General features: G+C 35.3%; 1 protein-coding gene across 1 annotated transcript in view; it reads right to left on the bottom strand.

Annotated features, from left to right (window-relative positions):
• Window positions 1–1,753: 1,753 nt before the first annotated feature.
• The window catches only part of LOC129276076 (polyamine-transporting ATPase 13A3-like), a 54,395-nt gene continuing 33,790 nt past the window's right edge, over window positions 1,754–22,358 (bottom strand). Inside the window, exons 16-30 of the mRNA XM_064109716.1 lie at window positions 17,060–17,204; window positions 15,796–15,906; window positions 15,295–15,448; window positions 14,616–14,739; window positions 14,121–14,245; window positions 13,642–13,820; window positions 12,829–12,942; window positions 12,201–12,433; window positions 11,028–11,124; window positions 10,478–10,550; window positions 8,393–8,543; window positions 7,261–7,409; window positions 6,735–6,823; window positions 5,833–5,916; window positions 1,754–3,272 (exon numbers count right to left, since the gene is read on the bottom strand). Coding sequence (XP_063965786.1) covers window positions 3,117–3,272; window positions 5,833–5,916; window positions 6,735–6,823; window positions 7,261–7,409; window positions 8,393–8,543; window positions 10,478–10,550; window positions 11,028–11,124; window positions 12,201–12,433; window positions 12,829–12,942; window positions 13,642–13,820; window positions 14,121–14,245; window positions 14,616–14,739; window positions 15,295–15,448; window positions 15,796–15,906; window positions 17,060–17,204 — 1,984 coding nt within the window. The 3' untranslated portion in view covers window positions 1,754–3,116. The remainder of the gene's footprint in view (window positions 3,273–5,832; window positions 5,917–6,734; window positions 6,824–7,260; window positions 7,410–8,392; window positions 8,544–10,477; window positions 10,551–11,027; window positions 11,125–12,200; window positions 12,434–12,828; window positions 12,943–13,641; window positions 13,821–14,120; window positions 14,246–14,615; window positions 14,740–15,294; window positions 15,449–15,795; window positions 15,907–17,059; window positions 17,205–22,358) is intronic.

Below are 22,358 nucleotides of genomic sequence, written 5' to 3'. Positions count from 1 at the left end.
TATGCAGAAGGGATATTTTATGACCCTCGTGAAAACCTTTGGAAAAATTAAATACGCTCGAGGCATATGCGAGGGCAATTGGACTGTTTCAAAGGTAATGAGCATAACTTTGATGTGATTTGATTTGATTTATTGTTTCACATTCCAATAAACACATCTTTAGCAAATGAGAAAATAGTGTCAATTACATGAACTTTTTACAAAGAAATATAGAATCACGTGAAATGTGATGAACCTATTAAATAGCATAGCTTGTAAACATAGGTTCCCAGGAAAAAACAATTAGGCCTAATGATAAAAAAATTCCTAACGCAATGAAGAAAGATGAATTATATGAAGAAAAAAAGTACAATATATAGAGGTCTACTTGATAGTCACTCGAGCAATGAGTTTACATACATACAAGCATACGATTGTAAAATAAACTTTTTTAGTCTACATTTAAAGGACAAGTCCACCCCAACAAAAAGTTTATTTGACTAAAAAGAGAAAAATCCAACAGGCATAACATTTCATCAAAATCGGATGTAAAATAAGAAAATTATGACATTTTAAAGTTTTTGTTAATTTTACAAAACAGTTATATGCACATCCAGGTGGGTATGCAAATGAGGAGACTGATGACGTCATCCACTCACTATTTATTTTGTATTTTGTTATATGAAATAGGGAATATTCTATTTTTCTCCTCATTGTCAAGTGAAACAACGATTAATTCCTCCCTGAACATGTGGAATGAGCATTGTTTAATACTATATGATTCAGTCAAGATGGTCCTTATTGTCAAATCTATAAAAAATTAAATATTCTACATTTCAAACATTAAAAAAAAAGAAATAGTGAGTGAATGACATTATCGACTGTCTCATTTGAGTTGTGCATATCACTGTTTTGTGAAAAATAAGCAAAACTTTAAAATGTCAAAACTTTCTTATTTTACATCCGATTTTGATGAAATACATGTATTCTACTTTTTCTGGGGTGGACTTGACCTTTAAAAGATAAAAAAGAGGGCGATTGAATTATGTGAGTGTCATTGTTCCAAAAGATAGGCCCTGTGTAGGACTATGTTTTGAGAGAAAGAATGATACAAACTGGGGAAATGTGGAAATTGTGTACTTGTCGAGTTGGGTATGAATTTTTTTTTGGAACAAACAAATCAGAAAAGTACATGTGGATGACTACACTACGAGCAACATTTTTATGTGGGCAATTCCATACGTGTCTTACGGGACATTTTGACAATTTCTAGTCTCTTAGCTGAATGCTTGAGCCATAATTTTTCGTTTTAGTCAATGATATAATCGGTAGTCATGTGCCACTGATAACCAACGAAAAATGCTTGATTATGGGTGAATTAAAGGTGAAAATGTTGAATGTCGTACGGGATTCAGAACTGTCCCGTATACGACACGCAACATTTCCACCTCTAATTCAACATGGACGGCATTTTTTTTTGGTCGTTTCTTTTTTTACATGACTACCCAATAGTACTTTATTATTACCACAAAACAAATGGAAGTTCGTCGTTTGTTTGGAAAGCAGGTTGAAAATGTTCAGAAAATTACATATTTTTCTAGCATTCTAGCATGGAATGGCCCATGTGTATCTTTTGTTATACAAGATCATGATGGACGTGTATCATTGTTATTTCGTAATGCATCCTCCTTACCAGTCACTAACTTCTGACTGCTCATCGAATTCATAGCTGTGTCTATGAACACGTAATAACTCACACGAAATACTCATTGGATTACTGCATTGAAAAGTGTGAAAAGGTCTTCATTTATTTATTCAATACAATGGATCCGCGACTATTAAATCAAGTATCGTAATTGATCACAGTATATCAGAAAACATACACTGATCATCACTTCAAAGTTCTACGTTCTCTCCTAAATCTTAAAGACACACACAAATAAAAATGACCAGATTTTTATGAAAATCTAAAACGCCTCACTGTACAAATCATTTTTCGATTACTTTATAGCGGCATTAACATGCAATGGCTTTCATGATTCTTTGTTTGTTTGTTTTGTATTGATTCTACCATTATAATATGCGTGTATAGTTGATCGTTATTGCCTATCAACAAATTTCGAAACCCACATTCTTCATGTCGAAATTCGCAAAATGTCATTCAAATAAGAAATGCGAAAAGCTTCTTCTTCTCGGGTCACTACACAAGTCCTGTCCAGGGGAAGGTACAAAAAGTGCCATAAGCTTGGTTGAATCGTCCCTCTTTTTTTTTCTTTTTTGGGGGGGGGGGTGGCCTATTCTGAAACAAAAGAATACGCGCTTTGGTAAGTGCATCGAAATATTTGTCATAGCCGACTCAGAGAGCCCGAATTTCAGATGCGTTACGTCCGAGGGGTAGTAGTATCATGCATCAGCAGTGAGCCACCAAAAGTGCATGGCTGGAAGGTTGTGTAGGATGGAAGCATATTTACGTGATTTGCATACGCACTCGTTCTGCTTCATAATTTTAAAAAATACTTCAAATTTTGACCAAGTGCAAAATTAGTGATATTCAATTATGTCAGCCTACTAAATATATTCAGTAATATGAATTCCAAGAGAAGGGTTCTTTCTTGGCCACTTATATAATAAATTTTATATCAAAACGCTATTCCAATATGTCCAATATAATTTCAAAGCGCGATCACAATGTCTATATGTATTTCATACACACTTTTAGGTAAAGTCAAAAGTATTTTAGAATTTGATTGAGTCAAAAAATTTGTTGTGCTATCCTTATACCGTTAAGCCTACTAGATATGCTAGACAGACACTCTAATAAAATGATTCCATCTTCTTTACTTGACATATGCTTAAAGCAAATATAAATTTCAAACGTCATTTTAATATCCTTATCGTTTCTTAGCGATACCCGTTGTCCAATGTTAATCCCATTCATGCGGTCATCCAAAAACACATTTTCCAGCTCAACCTAACGCAAGTCATCTTGGAATAGACATTTAATACATGTGACGTCATAATCTCATAGCGCCCTCCTTCAGAGGATGTAGGAATACGCGTGAACGAGGTTGTCAGAGATGCGACACACTGACCTCTAAGATCATGGCGGCGCCATGACGTCAATACATACGGTATATTTACTCGCAATAGATAGTTTCCGACTCAGAGAGAAGATCCATGAAAGGTTTCTTGAGAACGTTGAGTTCGACTCCGTGATATTTTGGTATCTTTTTCTTGCGGCAGCATGCACACGTGACAAGGTTCATTAGTTTCTTAGAGGGCGCCAGAACATTCTGAAATGACAAACAAAATGTATTATAACATCATGTCATTACTATCTTCGTAGATTAAGCACAAAATAACGCTTAACATAATCATAATGATATATAAAGTTACCAACTCAATATACAAATATGTCTTTTTTTCTTTCGCGTCTTTTATTCCCGAGTACCCCCAGGATTTGATTGCTGTATAATGACGATAAAATTATGAATCTCGGAGCATTGCTTATACGACGAATGCACGAATAACTATATATCAATTTGAACAACTTGGACATTGACCATATTGACCTAGCATTCTGTGTCAATTGGCCTGCATTGTACAAGATTTATTGATAGAGAAGTCTCGAGACCCAGGTGCATTATGGTCAATCTTAAAACAACCGTCCTCTAGTTCTGAACAATTTGCTATAAAATTGCTTATTAATGACAATGAAGTCACTCAGCCTGAAATAGTAGCTGAAAAACTTAATGATTATTTTATTGGTAGTGTTTCGAAATTGCTGGGTGACGTGAACGAAAGTGACTTTGTGCCCACATATACAAATATAGTAACTGACAATCCATTATCAGAACTAAATTCTGATAATCAGAACGAAACTTTTGACATTCCTCTTATATCATACGATTTTGTTTCAAAAGAAATCGATGGTTCTTCTGTAAAAAAAAGCCACAGGGCCTGATGAAATTTCGGTTAAAATTTTGAAAATGATGAAATGTTCCACATCTGTAATAGATAGTCTTATTTATGTCTTTAATCTTTCATTATCTAAAGGGTACTACCCTGAAGCCTGGTGTCTTGCCAAAATTCGTCCGATCCATAATACTGGAGATCGATCATGTGTAGAAAACTATCGTCCAATATCCTTGTTAATTGTTTCCAAGATTTTGGAGAAGTGGGTACAAAAGCATTTGCAGGCACATTTATTAGATATACATTTTTTTTGTGATAAACAATTTGGCTTTAGACCAATGCATTCGTGTGAAAGTGCTTTATTGTGTATGGTCGACGATTGGGCAACTGACGTTGACAAGAGTAAGTTTTGTGGAATTGCTTTAATTGATATGCGCAAGGCTTTTGATTCTGTAAATTATGATGTTTTACTAAAAAACTGGTTGCAATAGGATGTTCTGATAATGCTATTGCATGGTTTAAATCTTTTTTGTTTTGTTTAAGGAAACAATACACAGAAATAGGAGGGATCAAATCGAGTATAAAAATCAACCTCTTCTGGGGTCCCACAAGGCTCAGTTTTATGGCCCCTACTATTTACAATTTATATTAATGATCTGGCTTCTTGTATCAAATCAGGGAAGATTGTTATGTTTGCTGATGATGCAACTCTGTATGTTAGTGGTAGTACCATATAATCTGTAGAAAATCAGCTTAACGCTGCAATGAAAGGAGTATATGAGTCGACATGTAAAAACAGATTGATATTAAATGATAAAAAACAAAGTAATGCTTCTCGGTTCTCGACAGCGGTTATCAACCTTGCAGACCAAATCACTATCTGTAATAATCAATAACACTATTTTAGAGCGTGTATCACAGCACAAATGTTTGGGCGTGATAATTGATGATACTTTGACATTCAAAATCCATGTTGATTCAATCGTAAAAGTAATGAAATAAAAGCTTGGGTTAATTAGAAGAAACAAACATATATTTAATGTGGAACAACTTAAACGATTATACATAGGGTTTGTTCTCCCTCATGCAATGTATTGTTCAAATGTGTGGTCGTACAGATCTGAATCTAATTATAATACGGTGCAAAAACTCCATAAACGTGCAGCATACACCGTGAGCGGTTATACATGGGAATTCCCATCAGAGCGTGTTTTTCAAATCCTATCCTGGTCTTCTTTAAAAGAATCGTACAGGAAATCTACATTATGTATGGTATACAAGTGTGTAAATGGATTAGCTCCACATTTATTAAGAAAGTTAAATAAGTACCAAATTTATTTTTAATGATGATGTATCAGTGCGTATAACACGAAGAACTAATAGATTAATGCTACGAGCCCCGAAATTTAAAACGCAGTATTACAAAAACACATTTATACCGGTAGGCATAAGTGAATGGAACTGTTTATCTCAAGACACTCGATCTGCTCAATCATTAGTACTATTAAAACGACTTCTGAATTCCTAAAAATATTCGCATATCTTAATTGTATAGTTTGTTTTCGCTCATGTCAATATGTAATCATAATGTTAAATTAATTATTATATGTTACAAGTAAGTAACGAGTCTGCAGAATGTGCCATAGTATGTGAGGGAGTGTGTGTGTGGGTGTGTGCATTTGGGTACTTCCGTGGGTTTGTGTGTTTCTGATGAATCTGATGACGGCACAGAGGGTTGGGATTTGTAAAGATTTATTTCTTGTCTATTTTGCACATTATGTACTGTATAATTTGTATGTATTTTGATTAACAGGGCCCGATTGCAAACCAGCTTTTTATCTTTGTTAATGTTTCCATCGTGTATAGCTGAATTGGTTACCTGTATAAAGATGTGAAATAAATAAATAAATAAATCTGACTTTTTAAGTGCATACGTACCTCCACAAATAAGGCGATGACGAAATGGATGGCTGCTAGAAACAGGATAAGCCCCTTAAAAGTATATGATGGAATGTCTTTAAGCTGTATAAAACATGAAAAGAGTAGAGAAGGATTTTGTCCACAGTGAGACATTATCATGAAATCACAAGTAGATTTTGTCCTTAAATGCTTGCATTATTTTAGCAAGTTTGCCCATTATATTAACCTGACCAACACAACGAATCAGTGCTAATTGCCAATTTAAGTGTTTTATTTCTAATTTTTAGCTTTGCGTGTGTGTGTTGTTGTTCCAAGAGGTGTTTTATTTTCCCATGTAGAATGAGAGGCGATTTGATAAAGAGAGGGGAAGAGGATCACACTGCTTATACGATTTGTCAGTTACTGCGGTGAAAAAAGGAAACAGTTGGAAGAAAATGGAAAAGGGAGAATGAAAAATGAAGAAAATAAGTTTCGAGTTAGCAGGAGCAGGTGGAAAGAGAGAGGACTGATGTATTGGTGCACTGCGTGGATCAGTGGGGGGGGGGGGCACAGCCGGCCCGTGCCCCTCCCCCTTTTGAGAAGCAAAATTAAAATTTGTAATGTAAAAATGGCGTTAAAACAGAAGTGTGCCCCCCTTTTGAAAGTCAAAACCTTTTGCTTGGCAATTTTTTTCGGGGACGAAATGTGCACCCCCCCCCTTTGGAAAATCCTGGATCCGCCCATGTATTGGTGTGTATACAATATGCGATGTGTGAGTGTAGGGTATTCCAAACAAATAACGACTAATGTTCACATATAGATTAATCGAATATATGGAATGGTGCATGCAATCGCCGTCTGTTTTTTAATTACGATTTTATATTTAAGATTGGCACTAAGCATGTTAGGCCTAGGACACTCTAGTGGGGTTTAATCTTTACCTCAAACGCTTTGATGATCCTCTCAGGCGGATAGAACAGAAACCCAAGACAGATAAGAAAGTCGACGATGAAGACGATCAACAGAGGAACTGAAATTTGTATTAAAAAAATAAAATAAAATAAAGAGAATAAAATATGAAATTAATGTCGAGTTGTGCATCTAAAAAGTAATATATTTATTTTTCTTTAATCAGATATGATCATGAAGCCATCAAATATTGGATGCTTCCTTTTTTTTGCCATTTGTCATCATGGTCAATATATCAATCTTACAGTAAAAAGTAACTGTTCATTCGCAAGTATGATCGAGACATGAAACTGTACATAAAAATTAATCGTGAGATTGAAAGATCTTTAAATGTCATGGCAAAGGTGTGAAACTGACATGGCACTTATTAATATTTCAATGTCTGTTATATTTTAAAATTACATCATTCGATTTTTGTTCACATGGTAAATTAGATACAGTTTGGTCTCCCTTTTCTGTCTTGATTTATATGGTATTTAAGACTGATATGATACTCACTGTTTTTGTAGAACCGGTTGCTGTACGGAGGACCCGGCGTATTCACAAAAGCGATTGTGAGGTACTGGAAATTGGCAAGTAGCCACACTGCCATGTTCTCATAGGACACCACGTTCCTATGGTGACTGTCGATCTCAGAAGGCTCATACCTACATTGAATTAAAGACAGGAACATGAACTATAAGCAGACGTATTTTTTTATGAGAATGTGCTTGTCATGTATTTAGGTGCAATGTTAAAGGACAAGTCCACCCCAACAAAAATTTGATGTGAATAAAAGGAGAAAAATCCAACAAGCATAACACTGAAAATTTCATCAAATTCGGATATAAAACAAGAAAGTTATGACATTTTAAAGTTTTGCTTAATTTCACAAAACAGTTATATGCACATCCTGATGGGTATGCAAATGAGGAGAGTGATGACGTCATCCACTCACTATTTCTTTTGTATTTTATTATATGAAATAGGGAATATTCTATTTTTCTCCTCATTGTCAAGCGAGACAACGATTAATTCCTCCCTGAACATGTGGAATGAGCATTGCTTCATGCTATATGATTCAGTCAAGTCGGTCTTTATTGTCAAATCTATAAAAAATGAAATATTGTATAATTCAAACAATAAAAAACAAAAGGAATAGTGAGTGAGGAACATCATCGAATGTCTCATTTGAGTTGTGCATATCACTGTTTTGTGAAAAATAAGCAAAACTTTAAATTGTCATAACTTTCTTATTTTACATCCGATTTTTATGAAATTTTCAGCGTTTTGCTAGTTTGGTTTTTCTCTATTTATTCAAATCAACATTTTTCTGGGGTGGACTTGACCTTTAAAGACGGATAATAGATTCAATATACTCGCAATGCTCATGACATTTAGACAGAATTGCTTTCGATTTTGACAAATGTGTTACTCCGTGCGTGATATCAAGGTGATATCATCTCCAAGCTCATTCTAAGTTTTCATCCAACTTTTCATACATCCCACTGAGTGTCCTTTGGTATCTGGTATGACTGCGTATCAATCACACAGCCTATTGTTCGCGGGAAAGAGAGTGGTGACAGGAAAAATCCTTGTGGTACGTCGTTAGATCGCTTTTGCAGGAGATTGCGCATGGATGACGACTTACCATGGTTGACGCATGACCAGGATCAACATGAGGACTTGGAATCCAAGTAAGATGAGTGTTTGCACGATGAGTGAGAATATGATGGGAGGTGTGACCAGCTTCGTGATGGGACGTGTGATTGATATCTGGTGATAAGCTTTGTTGGCGCCGACTAAAAGGAAATCAAGTAAATAATGCGAGAGATAGCAGTAAAAAAAGTGACAGCTAGAAGTCGTGACGTTATAACGAAATATATTGTTATTGTACTAAGTAGTAGATTAATAATATACAGTGCGTCCCACAAAAAACGAAACCGAGATTTATCGATGATTTATCAGACCTTAATCACAAATACAAAAGACAAATGACCTACCATTGTAAAGCTTAGAATATCCTCTTTCATCTGAAATTACTTAGATTATTTCTCATTCACGCATGAGTGAGCAAAAACAATTTGAAGAGGGGATACCAAAAAGTCATTTGGCGGGCTGTATCGGGGTTTCAAAAAGAAAACCACATTTTTAAAAAGTTCAATATTTGCTCTTTAATTTGATACCTCAATTACAGAAAATGATCAAGAAATAACAAAGTTCTGGTTATTTGAAATAAGGCTTGAATTTCAATAATTTCATAAAATGAAGAGGTTTTACAGGCTAGCGTTCACACTCACTCGACTCTCCGTTTTGTTGACGATCAGCCATGCATTAAAGGGATGGTCCGGGCCGAAAGTATTTATAGCTTAATAAATAGAGTAGTATTCACTGAGCAAAATGCCGAAAATTTCATCAAAATCGGATAACAAATAACAAAGTTATTGAATTTTAAATTTTAGCAATATTTTGTGAAAACAGTCGTCATGAATATTCATTAGGTGGGCTGATGATGTCACATCCCCACTTGTTCTTTTGTATTTCATTATATGAAATTAGGTTTATTCAAATTTTTTCCTCCAAGAACTAGAAAAATTGGATTGACAACTGATTTAGTGCAATAGATATTCATTGCTGCAACTTATTTCATTATAAGGGAGACATATTATTCACACAAGTATGAAATAATGAAAAAAATATGATTTTATGTAATAACATAAGAAAACGGAAAGTGGAGATGTGACATCATCAGCCCACCTAATGAATATTCATGACAACTGTTTTCACAAAATATTGCTAAATTTAAAACTTCAATAACTTTATTATTTCTTATCGGATTTTGATGAAATTTTTGGCATTTTGCTCAGTGAATTCTACTCTATGTATTAAGATATAAATATTTTCAGCCCGGACCATCCCTTTAAGTCTTTTGTTAACCGTGCGATAGCTTCTGTGGGAAACCGGTGAAAACACGTTTATTTAATGAAATTATGGAAATACAAGCATTGTTTCGAGGGATTATAACTTTTTTACTTCTTGACCATTTTTTGTGATTAAGGTTTTAAATAAAAGAGCAGATATTGAACTTTTTAGGCATGTGGTTTTCTTTTTTAGATTCAGATACCCCCGCCAAATGGGTTTTTGGTATCCTTTCTTCAAATTGTTTTAGCTCACTCATGTGTGAATGAGGAAAAATCTAAATAATATCAGATGAAAGAGGAGATTCTAGGCTTTACATTGATAGGTCATTTGTCTATTGTATTTATGATTAAGTTATGATAAATCATCGCTAAATCTCGGTTTCGTTTTTTGCGGGACGCACTGTATATATATATATATTCTCTATAAGAGGGATGAACGAAAGTGAGTACAATCTAAATGCAAATGAGTTTATCTGGTCCCTAATCACTATCCTTTGAGAGAGAGAAAGAGAGAGAGAAAGAGAGAGAGAAAGAGAGGGGAATGGACCAGTCCTTAAGAAATGAGAATTCAATCTTTCAAGTGCGATTTTTTTTCCTTCTTTGGAGTGAAAGTGTAAGAAAAGATGCACACTTTCACTCCAAAAATGGTAAAAATTCACCCAGTACGTTAAGTGAGTAAGGATCGGAGAATAGACATGAAAGAAGCAGAGAGGGGGTGAAATTCCTATAAAAAAATTAATGTCTAAAAACATATACGAGTCCATGTTTAACAAGAATAGGACATTTTCCAAACCGTGAGAATAGTCGTGACCCACCTGTCAATACGAATGATGTACAGAGAACAATGTCAATAATGAAAAACTGCATATCGCCAACGTAGTATTGAACCTATATATGGGGGTACAAATACATATTCATTTATAATGTACATTAAACTATTGTTATTAATGATAAGGTAAATGGACAAAAAGAAAAGTTTTATGTACTTAATGAATTACTCGGTTTACAAGAACACTGATATACAGAATTATAGTGACCAGTATTACCCATTCACTTACAAAAATCTTTAATCTTTAACGCTTACTTTCACATTTTGTATTTCTTATCATTATATGTTTGGAAAAACGAGTTACATTTAATGTACGAGTTATCACTTAATCATGATTTTAATTCTCGCTTGACTATTTGCGAAACGTTAGGCAGAAACGAGGCAGTTATAGCTCTTTGTCACCTAAATACCATCTCCATAGTCATGGTTGATAAGTGTTGCTTCAGACGGGGTATGATGAAATAATTCAAATATCGCTACCGAGGCAAGATATGCATATAACCTTAGGTTCTCGCTTTCACACAAATGATACATACCGAAGTCAATACAGTAACGGTAGAAAACATGATGAGACTGTACACAGCCATGAACTTAAATAATCCGAATGACGTCACCATAGCACAACGACCCTCCCTGGGGAAAGAAATGTATATATACAGTGCGTCCCACAAAAAACGAAACCGAGATTTATCGATGATTTATCATAAGTTAATCACAAATACAATAGACAAATGACCTACTATTGTAAAGCTTAGAATGTCCTCTTTCATCTCAAATTACTTAGATTATTTTTCATTCACGCATGAGTGAGCAAAAACAATTTGAAGAGGGGATACCAAAAAGTCATTTGGCGGGCTGTATCTGGGTTTCAAAAAGAAAACCATATTTTTGAAAAGTTAAATATCTGCTCTTTAATTTGATACCTTAATTAAAGAAAATGGTCAAGAAATAACAAAGTTCTGATTATTTTAAATAAGGCTTGAATTTCAATAATTTCATAAAATGAAGAGGTTTTACAGTCTAGCGTTCAAACTCACTCGACACTCCGTTTTGTTGACGATCAGCCATGCATTACGTCTTTTGTTAACCGTGCGATAGCTTCTGTGGGGAACCGGGAAAACACGTTTATTTGATTAAATTATGGAAATACAAGCATTGTTTCGAGGGAACATAACTTTTTTACTTCTTGACCCTTTTTTTTTTTAAATTAAGGTATCAAATAAAAGAGCAGATATTGAACTTGTTATGCATGTGATTTTCTTTTTGAAATTCAGATACCCCCCGCCAAATTAGTTTTTGGTATCCTTACTTCAAATTGTTTTTGCTCACTCATGCGTGAATGAGGAATAGTCTAAGTTATATCAGATGAAAGAGGAGATTCTAAGCTTTACTTGGGTAGGTCATTTGTCTATTGTATTTATGGTTAAGTTATGATAAATCATCGCTTAATCCCGGTTTCGTTTTTTTCTGGGACGCACTGTACAGTCATGTATATACATGTGAACGTTTTACTAACAAAAACAAATCATTTGAAAAGTGCATAAAAGCCCACCCTTACAATTGGGGGTGGCCATACAGTCGCAGGAACACTGCTCTGAAGTCTTTTGATTTAAGATTAAAGATTCAAATTTGAAATATCCATTGAACATTCGTCTAAATGTCATTCAACAGAACTTGAAACTGGAGTAAAGTTAGAACATAATAAATACTTTATGACTGTCGGGATACAGCTAATGGTTGCCGTTTTAGAGGTGAACGGGGCTGCCACAGATGCTTCGGCTTCTGAGAGAGCTATTCCAACGTGAGCTTGTTTAAGAGCGCCGCAATCATTTGCACCATCTCCGCACATACCAACGGACAGGCCAAGTGACTGAAGCGATTCAACGAGCTGTGACTTTTGGTCGGGCGACATTCGTGCGAATATTACGCCCTGTGCTGCGATCTGCAAAAACAATTTGGCAAATAAAATCATTAATAATGTCCTTCATCCATGAAGATATTCATCGTTCGAGAGTTTTCCAAAGATTTTAGACGAAGTAAAAGTACATTTATTAAAGAATTTACTTCAAAAACAAATGTCATCTAATTTTTTAAGCATTAATTGATATTTGTATTTGCATCAAAAGGTGTATATAAAGTTATGATAAGTGACGTTTTTAGAATATTAAGATCTGAGGAGAAGAGGAAGACAAAGAAGAAAATGATAAAAATGAGTAGTGTGAGTATCAAGGATTGGATGGAATCAGAAGAGGATAAATGGAGGGAGAACGGATGAATAAATAAAAGTGGTATCCTATATATCAAAGATGATGTTTAAAGTGGTGTGTTTTTCATTACCTTTGGTATCATTTGTGGGTAATGACCTCGGATGATACCGAACGTTGTGCCGTCACATGCTATTAACTGTCTTTCTTCTTCCTTCACCACGAGACTTTCATTTTCTCTAATCTTCTGCAACAAATAAAAAGAAAAGATACTGTGTCATTTGAGATTGTGGTTTTCTAATCTTTTTATCAAATGTTACGGATAGGGCCAAACCTTCTGAAATGTCCAACGTTCCTTCTCTTTCCTAAAAATGTTATCTTGCTGAAATGAACGGAAAGCTATAATTATTTTTCTCACTTGATATAAAATATACATTTAAAAAATAAATAAACGTAGAGAACACATTATAGACTTTTATCATATTTTTCTTTTGTTTACAAAATATTTCTTTACATAAACACAAATGAAAGACTAGTTAGTATTACTTAGGTCGTGTTAAAAAGAAAATCCTGAATTTTGAATTGTGTTGCATTTAACATTGTTCATATGGATAAAAAAAACCACCCAGGAAACATTACAATGAAATTCGTGCAATGTATACAAACAAACTCCTCGGGAGATTTACAGTCACACATGTCAGTATGTAGAATGAAAGTTTGGTGGCGTTTCTAGTCACTTTGCTTTTCCTTCTTTTTCTTGAAGCTCTTGATAACAACTTTGGGGTGCAATCTTTTTCATGGCTTCATTTTACAACAGTCGCAGGTGATCAATGTTAACCATGCATTTAATGTAAATCAACAAATAAGACAGAGATATAAACAAAAAGAGAGAATGATGGGAAATGCATCAAGAAAAGAAAAACGAAGTGATGTGAATAATAACTACCTTGTGGTTATGGTAATCAATCTCCTCATCATTCACTATGTCATCGATCAAGGGGGTGATAACAAGTTTGGCTTTGGCGTGGTCGCACGGAAGCCCCGCCTCTACGCGCATGATTGTGGCGCCGCACCGAACCATTCCACACTCCCGTCCCACACTGATCGCTGTGAAGATGTTGTCACCTACCAAACCAAAATATTATGTTTTAAAAGATCGGCGGAGTTTTATCATTCATAACAATGGGAATTTCTCACGTTTAACATATTCAAGGGGATGTCAGATCATATTTTCTAATTTAGTAGAACACAGAGCGTATAATAAACAGTGAGTGTGTTGTTCCTTAATTTTTGCATATTATGTGTTATGCGAATTCCCAACTTTACATTCAATATACATTAAAACATCATCATTTGACCTTGTTTAGTTTTTTTCTTTTCGTTCATATCAACTTGTTATGATGAACGGTAAAGGGGGTTCATTACCTGTTACCATTATTGTTCTTATATTTGCTTCATTGAGTTCAGCGATGGCTGGGGTTGTAGCAGGCTTCAGTTTATTTTGCAAGATGATGAGCCCAATGAACTCGAGATCACACTCAATAAGGTTTCTGTTGATGATAAATTCAAGAAGGGGCATGAAATTGCTAAGTTGGAACTGACCGCTGCCTGGCTGTTTGGAGTAGTTGTTAGTGCTCTTTTTTAAAACTCGTAATCACTTTGTGACATTATCATTAAATTCTGTCGTCTTCATCATTATTACCAATTTGATAATCATCAACATCATCCTCATCACCACCAATCAACATCATTATAACATGTATAATGAGCAAGAGCATTACCATAATTATTACCACTATCATCATCTCCACGACCATCAGCTCCATCACCATCACAATCATTGTCGTATTCGTCACCGTCATCATCATCAACATTATCCTTGGCATCAAAAGAAGACGTTTCTGCAGCAATTTTACTAACCTTTGTATCGTAGAAAGTTCATTGGGATCGTCTACGTTGATATTGATTGGTTTCCATGCCAACGCAATCAATCTTAATCCCTGCTTAGTGTACCCATCCAAAACATCTTGGAAGTCGACGGGCACTTTTCAGAAAAAAAACATGGAAGCACATCATTTGTTGAAGATTCCCATTTATACACTTTAGATAAAATTTATTTTTACAGAATCACATACATGTAATGACGATGAGGTGACAAACTGAACAGAACATTTCGTCTTTACCAGTCAACCCCCTTCCCTTCCAACACACACACCCTCACCCCCACACACACAAACAATTTGTAAGGATGAGCAAAATCCATTCCCCAACAACCGGGTTTAGATTATGTTAATTGCAGTTTTGTAGACTTGTGGATCATTTCAAAAGTACGGTTGCTGGGTAGAAATAAGTATAACATAATATATCTTTAAAGAAATGTTCGTCAAAAAATGCGTTATGTAACCAAAAAGTAGGAAATTGAGACCGCATCATTCTTAGGGTCTACAAAGACCGCTTTACTAATTTTGTCTCTCCAAATGTCTTGACCATTGTTGGAAGAAAAATGTGTTTTGAATATTCTTACGTTTGCCCATCGCCACCCCCGGCCCCCCCCCCCCTCCAAAAAAATGTAAGGTGTTGTAATTATCATATGGTTTACCTGTATTGCTTCGTGAAATCTTTGATATCTTTTCCGGTGATCCCTTGGCAAGGGCATACGTCTTCCGGGTCACAGTATCCATGGCAACAACGCACATGGTCTGAAGAGCGGACGCGAAAGGAAATATCTTTAAAGTCGCAATTTCACATAATCCCTGTTTAAGAAAATCAATTAATTTCAAATGTAATAGACTGGATCATTTTTACATCCATGTATTAGCAAGATGTTGGTATAAGCATAGTGATCATATATTCTAAGCAGTAATTTTCTAAATAAACGATGACGGCTATCCCGATTTAAATTTCTATAAAGCATCGTATGAGAGAAGGTCGTCTCTCCTCTCCTTTATTAGACAAAATTTTTCATGAAGTCTCTGAATATGATTTAAACATTTATTTTGATGAATATAATATTTAAAGGGAATTTCTGTGAAGGTCTGACTTTATTTCCATTTCCGTATACACAATAATTAAAAAATATTTGAAGAAATTTTTATCTAACCTGATCTTTTTCGAGAATTTTGTCTCCTTTGAGTTGGTCGGCTGACATGGCTTTTGCAACTGCTATTGAACCTGGTACCCTGGTAGAAACACTCTCACCAAGATCTAGAGTCTGAAGGATGAATACGATGCATTATTAGACACTCTTATAATGTTTTCAATTACATTGAATTGAACTAAATTTGGACAAACTCAATGATGTAAAAACATTTAGAGGGCGCTATCTGTATCGGACGCCAATCTATTATTCAGCTCGCCCTCATCATCAAATTATTATTAAATTATTATTGAATTCCTCTTTCTGCGTGCAGTTGAAGTGAGTGTTATGTACTTTTAGTGCAAAAAATAATGTGTCTTTCCTTACACTTAGAAGAAATAGGCCATTATCCTATTTATTAGTCTTCTTCATAATCACCATGCCATGGCATATATTAGATTCGGCATTGGGCACCTGTGTGCAAATTTGTGTATGTACTTTTAATTGTACATGAGCGTGTGCACGTGGGGGTGTTGTGTAGGTGGGTGTCCGTGTGTGTGTGAGGGTGTGGTGTCGTGTGTGTGGGGGTGTGCGTGCGAGTATTAAATAATGTTTAACGGGCGTGTCCTTAAGAGGGTGGGATGAGAAGAGTGTTTGGGGTTTTGTTTCTCTTAATATTATATTCTGGTAATGCGCATCATTGCTTTTGCAAACTCCAACATGTCCAAGAAAAGTAGCGGCCTATGCAACTTTAGATACGCTCGTATGTGACTGTTTATGTGCTTTTTTTTTAATTTCAAATCCAAATGTTATTTAACATAATTGTCCAGCTGAGAATTTTGACAAGAAAGAAAAGGTCAAAACCGAAAGGTCATTACTCAAAACTGTCGGACATTTCGCCTCCGAAAACTTTGATAAGCAAAAAAATTAAAGGTCAACACTCTATATTCTTGGGTGTTTCACCCTAAAAAACTGTTTTCCTTCCCTATTTTTTCTTGCTTTTGACAATTTTTGACAAACGGACTACCTTGGAAGGTGTTAAGACTGGCATTTAATTTAAATTGCTTAAGAAAAAAATTCACAAGGAATTAGTGAATGAAAAGTGATAACAATGGTCCCATTTTTTTGCAAAATTGTTTTAAATAGTTCGCAAATTATGAATACGTCACCATGGTTTGGCTTTTACGAAACTTTAAAGAAAGTGGTATAGTAGTAGCTCTGCGTGTCAGGATGGCAGACTGCGACATGAGAAATTCAAATCTTACGTAATAAATTCAATGTTACATACCCATCCAGTTGCCTCAAACATCTTAATATCGAGGGGATCTCCAGTTATCTTTTCTTCCACTTCTAACAGTTCGTGGCACGTTGCCATAGCAACTGAAATGGGATCAGATGAGAGCAACTTGGCGTCGGCCACCATCGGCATGAAGCTGGATCGAAAAAAGAAGACATTTATTTTTGCTTAAACTTTCGTTATGCATTCTGTTTGTTGTAAGAATAATATATATTCTACCTCTCTATCTACATCCTTTTTTCGCTTTTTTTAATTTTAATTTTTTACTCAAGTTCAACTTGACTGGAATCGGATAATGTAGGAGAATCGAGGCAAGTAACAGGTTGTTTTATAATATATACACTGATAGCATGAAGTACAATTAATAACAATGTATAGTTTGAAAGATTATTGACCTATAATCCTCCTACATTATCCGATTCCGGTCAAGCTGAACTAATGTCATGCTTCATCATGTTCATGACACTCACGGGCGCCTCTGTCACGTGACACAGCACAATATATCACCCAAGACACCACATAATACACGACACAGAATACATTCACCATCCTGGAAGACCCAGGTGAAGTGACTACCACCAATTTATATCACTTTATGTCATACTTATACACACACACATACTCCCACACACACACAAACACACCCACACACACACACACTCACATACACACACACACACACACACATATATATATATATATATATATATATATATATATATATATATATATATACATGTATATATATATACACTCGGCAAAAAAAGTTCTTGGACACTTATAAAAATAAAAATACTCCATATAGATATTTGATTAAAGGCAAATTATTGTATGTCAACATGACAAGACAATATTCCTCTTCCAGTATGACATGACATTTTCATGTGAACAGTCATGCATGTCAGTAAAAGAAAAAATTGCAAGAAAACGATCAGTCATTCCAGGGAACACTTCCCTGGTCATTCTTTCAGTTGTGAAAGTTTATGTGGCATAAATATCCATTAAACATGAAAATGTCATGTTATACTGGAAGAGGAATGTTGTCTGGTCATGATGATGATCTTTTTTCAGATTCGGATATATTCACTTGTTTGTAAGTACAGTTATATCATTATTTTCCTTCTTTAGAGCCTTGACAGAGGGAAGAGACTCTAAATATGGATGGTCAGGCTGGAATTTTCATGGATTTATTTTGGCCCGCGGTAGGCCTACGTGCAGCTAGCACTAGCAGCTGCTTGAGTTGGTAGCGAATCGGCATGCAAGTTGAATTGTCCGACTCGATCATCATAGACGTAATTCCCCTAATTTACCTCCATCCACGTCACTAGAGCTAGAAACTTCATCATCATTCTCTTCATCTTCAAAATCATCAATTTGAAAATCCAAAATCTAGATAAACTTCTGGGTTTTCTTTCATTTCGTGATCGAAGTATTCAGTGACAGTGTGGAGAAAACGTACCCTCGCAAGAGGTTTTGCATGCAAGTGGAGCTTGACGTGGGAGAGCCAATCACGTCTCTCGTACACTCATACACGTCATCAAATTCGAGTCAATTCAGAGACCGATGGGAGGCGTATTTCGGAGAGGCATTTTAGCGCTTTTTAATTGGCGATTTCCACCTTACATGTATGTATTACTTTCGTTATTTTTGAATGACCAAATGATAATCCCCACATCATGACCTTTCCACTGATATATAATAAGGCCATATTCATATTCAATATATTACTCCTTTAAGCTACATATCAGCCGCTTTAGCAAGATATGTATCTCCTCGAACAGGCTATGCGAGCGCGAAGCGCGAGCGAAAATTTTAATATAGTGACATGAAATATATTTTTCATCATTTTCATTGTTTCATTTCAATCATTTGTGATTATTATGACTAATCGTATTCAATTGTTCTATGAAAACTTAGTATGAGGGCCAGTTTACACATTTTCTGATTTATATATGCATAGCCAAAACGGGAGGTTTCGGGTGCAAGCCCCCCCCCCCCCATTTTTCAGGATGCAGAAGGCGCCGCTAAACAAAAACAAGAAAAAAGTGAGAGAACAGGAGAAAGAGCAATATAAAAGAGAAAGAAAAAGTTATTAAAGTATAAAGATAAAGTAGAAAATATTTCGAAAACCTGTGCCACCGACCAAAACTTACAATGGGTCCTGCTTAATTCTAACATTGATGCTGGAGAGAAGGGGGATTTTGGGGGGTAATTGTCCTGGGGGTAATTGTCCTGGGGGGTAATTGTCCGGGGGTATTGTTCTCGGGGGTAATTGTTCTTGGGAGGGTAATTGTCCGGGGGGTAATTGTCCGGGGGTAGTTGTGCGGGGGGTAGTTGTCCGGGGGTAATTGTCCGGGGGTAGTTGTCCGGGGGGTAATTGTCCGGGGGGTAATTGTCCGGGGGGTAGTTGTCCGGGGGGGTAGTTGTCCGGGGGGTAATTGTCTGGGGGGTAGTTGTCCGGGGGGCGAAATTATTTTTCCCACCGAGTTCTGGACCAACATATGAATATTCATGACTTGCGTCTTCGGATTGAGAGTACGCATGCGCGTGGACTACACTCGACCAGTGCCGATCGTAAGCATTCACGTTGCTCAGAATGAATTAGCATCATCAAATTACCGGTTCCCTTTCATAGTTGCATAGGCCTTATAGGCTTAGATCTATGTATATATATATATATCCAATTCTTAAACACTTATTAAACTAGCTGCCATTAATGGCAAGACATGTGCAAGGGTAGGGCTAGCTTAGGTTAGCGCATTAACTTTACCTCAAATCTGGACCTGTCTAATGCCTAGTACTAATCAGTGTTGTAGTGCCTTGATGCTCGGCCTTGGCCTTATGGCGCCTTAATGCCTACTTTTTCAAAGCCTTGGCCTTGAGGATTTTGAGCCTTGAAATTTTAAGGCATTTTCAAGGCTTTTTCAAGGCATTTTGTATTTTGTACTTTCATTTGTTTTAAATAAGTAACTATAAATGTTTCAATTGTTTTTTTAATATATTTAGTGACACTTATGGTCAATACTACCAATTACCATTAACAGTAGCAGAAGCAGTAGTAAGTGTATAGCAGTGTCATCAATTGTAATTGTCACCATTATCAAGAAATTCAAACAAAGAATACATCAGTTATGAAAAATATCAATATGTGTTGGTAATGTGTTGTAATCATATGATGATAATGACAGTAAATAATAATGGTCATGATCAAGATAATAGTGCTTTGATGACAAGAATAATTTTTACATCTGACTGCAATTTTGACAACAATTTTCATACTTTAAACATAGCTAACTCTAAAGAACGATAAAAAGGTTGATTTCTATTCCATTAGGATTTTCCTTGTAATATTTTCTTTGGCCAACAAGAATGTTTTAAGTCTTAATGATATTCTGAAAATATTTGGTAAACTTGAACACAGTCTCCAATGTTGTCATATCCAAATGGGTTATGTCAATGGCATGATGAGCCAGAAACTTTGAGGGGCCAAGCATGGCATATAGAGCAAAATTTCTGTAAAAAAAAGAAGAAGAAAGTGATTGAAGCGAGCGAGTGAACAAAATTTGTCCCCTTCTTTCTATAAGAAAAGCTAATTTTGCAATAGATTGTTTAAAAAATAATATCACATTTACTCCATTTTTTCCTTTCCCTCCCCTCCCCCTTGTCTAAGTTTATTCTTAGTGGTGGGACTTCTTCTTCTCTCTATCTCTCTTCTAAATTTTATTATTTGTTTTGGGTCAGATTGACAAAACAAAGGGGGAAAAAATGTTTACTTCTTTTTAATCATACATCGTTCAACACTGAATTTCATTTCTCTACAGTCTCAAGAAAATAAACAACGTATTTGTTTTTGTGTCAATATGGTTTCAAGAAATGATAATTAACAAAAAATAATTAATATTATCAATAAGTATTAATAATTAATGATTAATTAACTGTTTAATAAAAGTGGTTGTAAGCAGAAAAAAATATGAAAACTGACAAGAGTCCTAAAAATGACTCATTTTCAGTTTAAGCATTTGAAAATTTTAACTTGCGCTCTGTGCTTTCTTGCTCCCTTCCCCCCAAAAAAAATCCCTGTAGGATTTTTTTTTTTCCAAATGAAATATGCCCTTTTTAAAAAAGAAATACCCTCTTTAATAATAAAACATAATACATTTTAGGTTCGAAAATCACATATTTTGAATCGTGCTTACATCAATTATTGTTTAGTACACAGTACTGCTAATGGTTACAAAAATGTATAGAATGTATAGAACGCTTCCTGCACTCGCATCAATTATTGTACTCGTTCTCTTCCCGTTCACAAAAAAAAATGCATAGAATGTCAAGTTTTCAGGTTGGAATGTCACAAATTTTTGAGCTCGCGCTTTGCGCTCGCACTATTTTTATTGGTGAGTTATGTATCTTATTTAAAATGCAGTAATTAACTGCTTAATTAACTGCTTCCTTTACTGGTCAGTATATAAAAAAATAAGCGAGCGCAAAGTAATTTTTTAATTAGATACACATCTTTTTCATGATTACAAAACCAGTTCAGAATAAAATAATTTCCATGTCTTATTACACGACATGTCAAGAAGTTTGAGCTGGTGATTCGCGCTGGCAACATTGCGCAAGGCAATAGCCCCATAATTGACCATAAATCAATTTTTACAACTTCAGAATTGATTTTTTTTTCAAAACCGCTTGCTCGCTATGCTTTCTCACTGAAAAGTAAAACCTAAAGCAAAATATCTATCTTATAATTAAAAATCACTTTAGAAAGCCTTTGCTCAACTTAATTTCTACAAAACACACAATTACTTCACGCAGTTCATAATCTCATTTTGAAAATACATCTGTTTGCACAAAAAAACTCATTTTGATAAGTGGGTGCATTTTTGGCGTTGACCCCCCCCCCCCAATAATAATTTTCTGCTGCCCCTGTCCCAAGGAGTTGAGAAAAACATACGGTGAGAATGCCAGGATCAGATGACCGTGGTAATATAATTATTGCAATGTAAATCGCCTATAGACAAATTATAGATTATGTGTACACAGGTAACTATATCATTATTTTAATATTTCTCTATAATGAAATTATTTTTGTTTTAAATGTACAAAGGTTAATTTTTTTCTCGCTCAGTCCCCTCGCTCACATACATTTATCATGTGTGATGTCTGCCGCCTAAGTATTGTTAGTTCATTGTTCTGTATATCGTAAGTTTGAAATGCCTTGGCCTTGAGGTTTTCAGGCCTTGGCCTTGGGTTTCCATGCCTTGGCCTTGACCTTTGGTATTGAAGCCTT

The sequence above is a fragment of the Lytechinus pictus genome, chromosome 14, assembly GCF_037042905.1.
Source record: "Lytechinus pictus isolate F3 Inbred chromosome 14, Lp3.0, whole genome shotgun sequence".
In the NCBI taxonomy this organism is placed as follows: domain Eukaryota; kingdom Metazoa; phylum Echinodermata; class Echinoidea; order Temnopleuroida; family Toxopneustidae; genus Lytechinus; species Lytechinus pictus.
The sequence above is the reverse complement of the archived record's forward strand: the minus strand, read 5'-3'. Positions and strand labels throughout refer to the sequence as shown.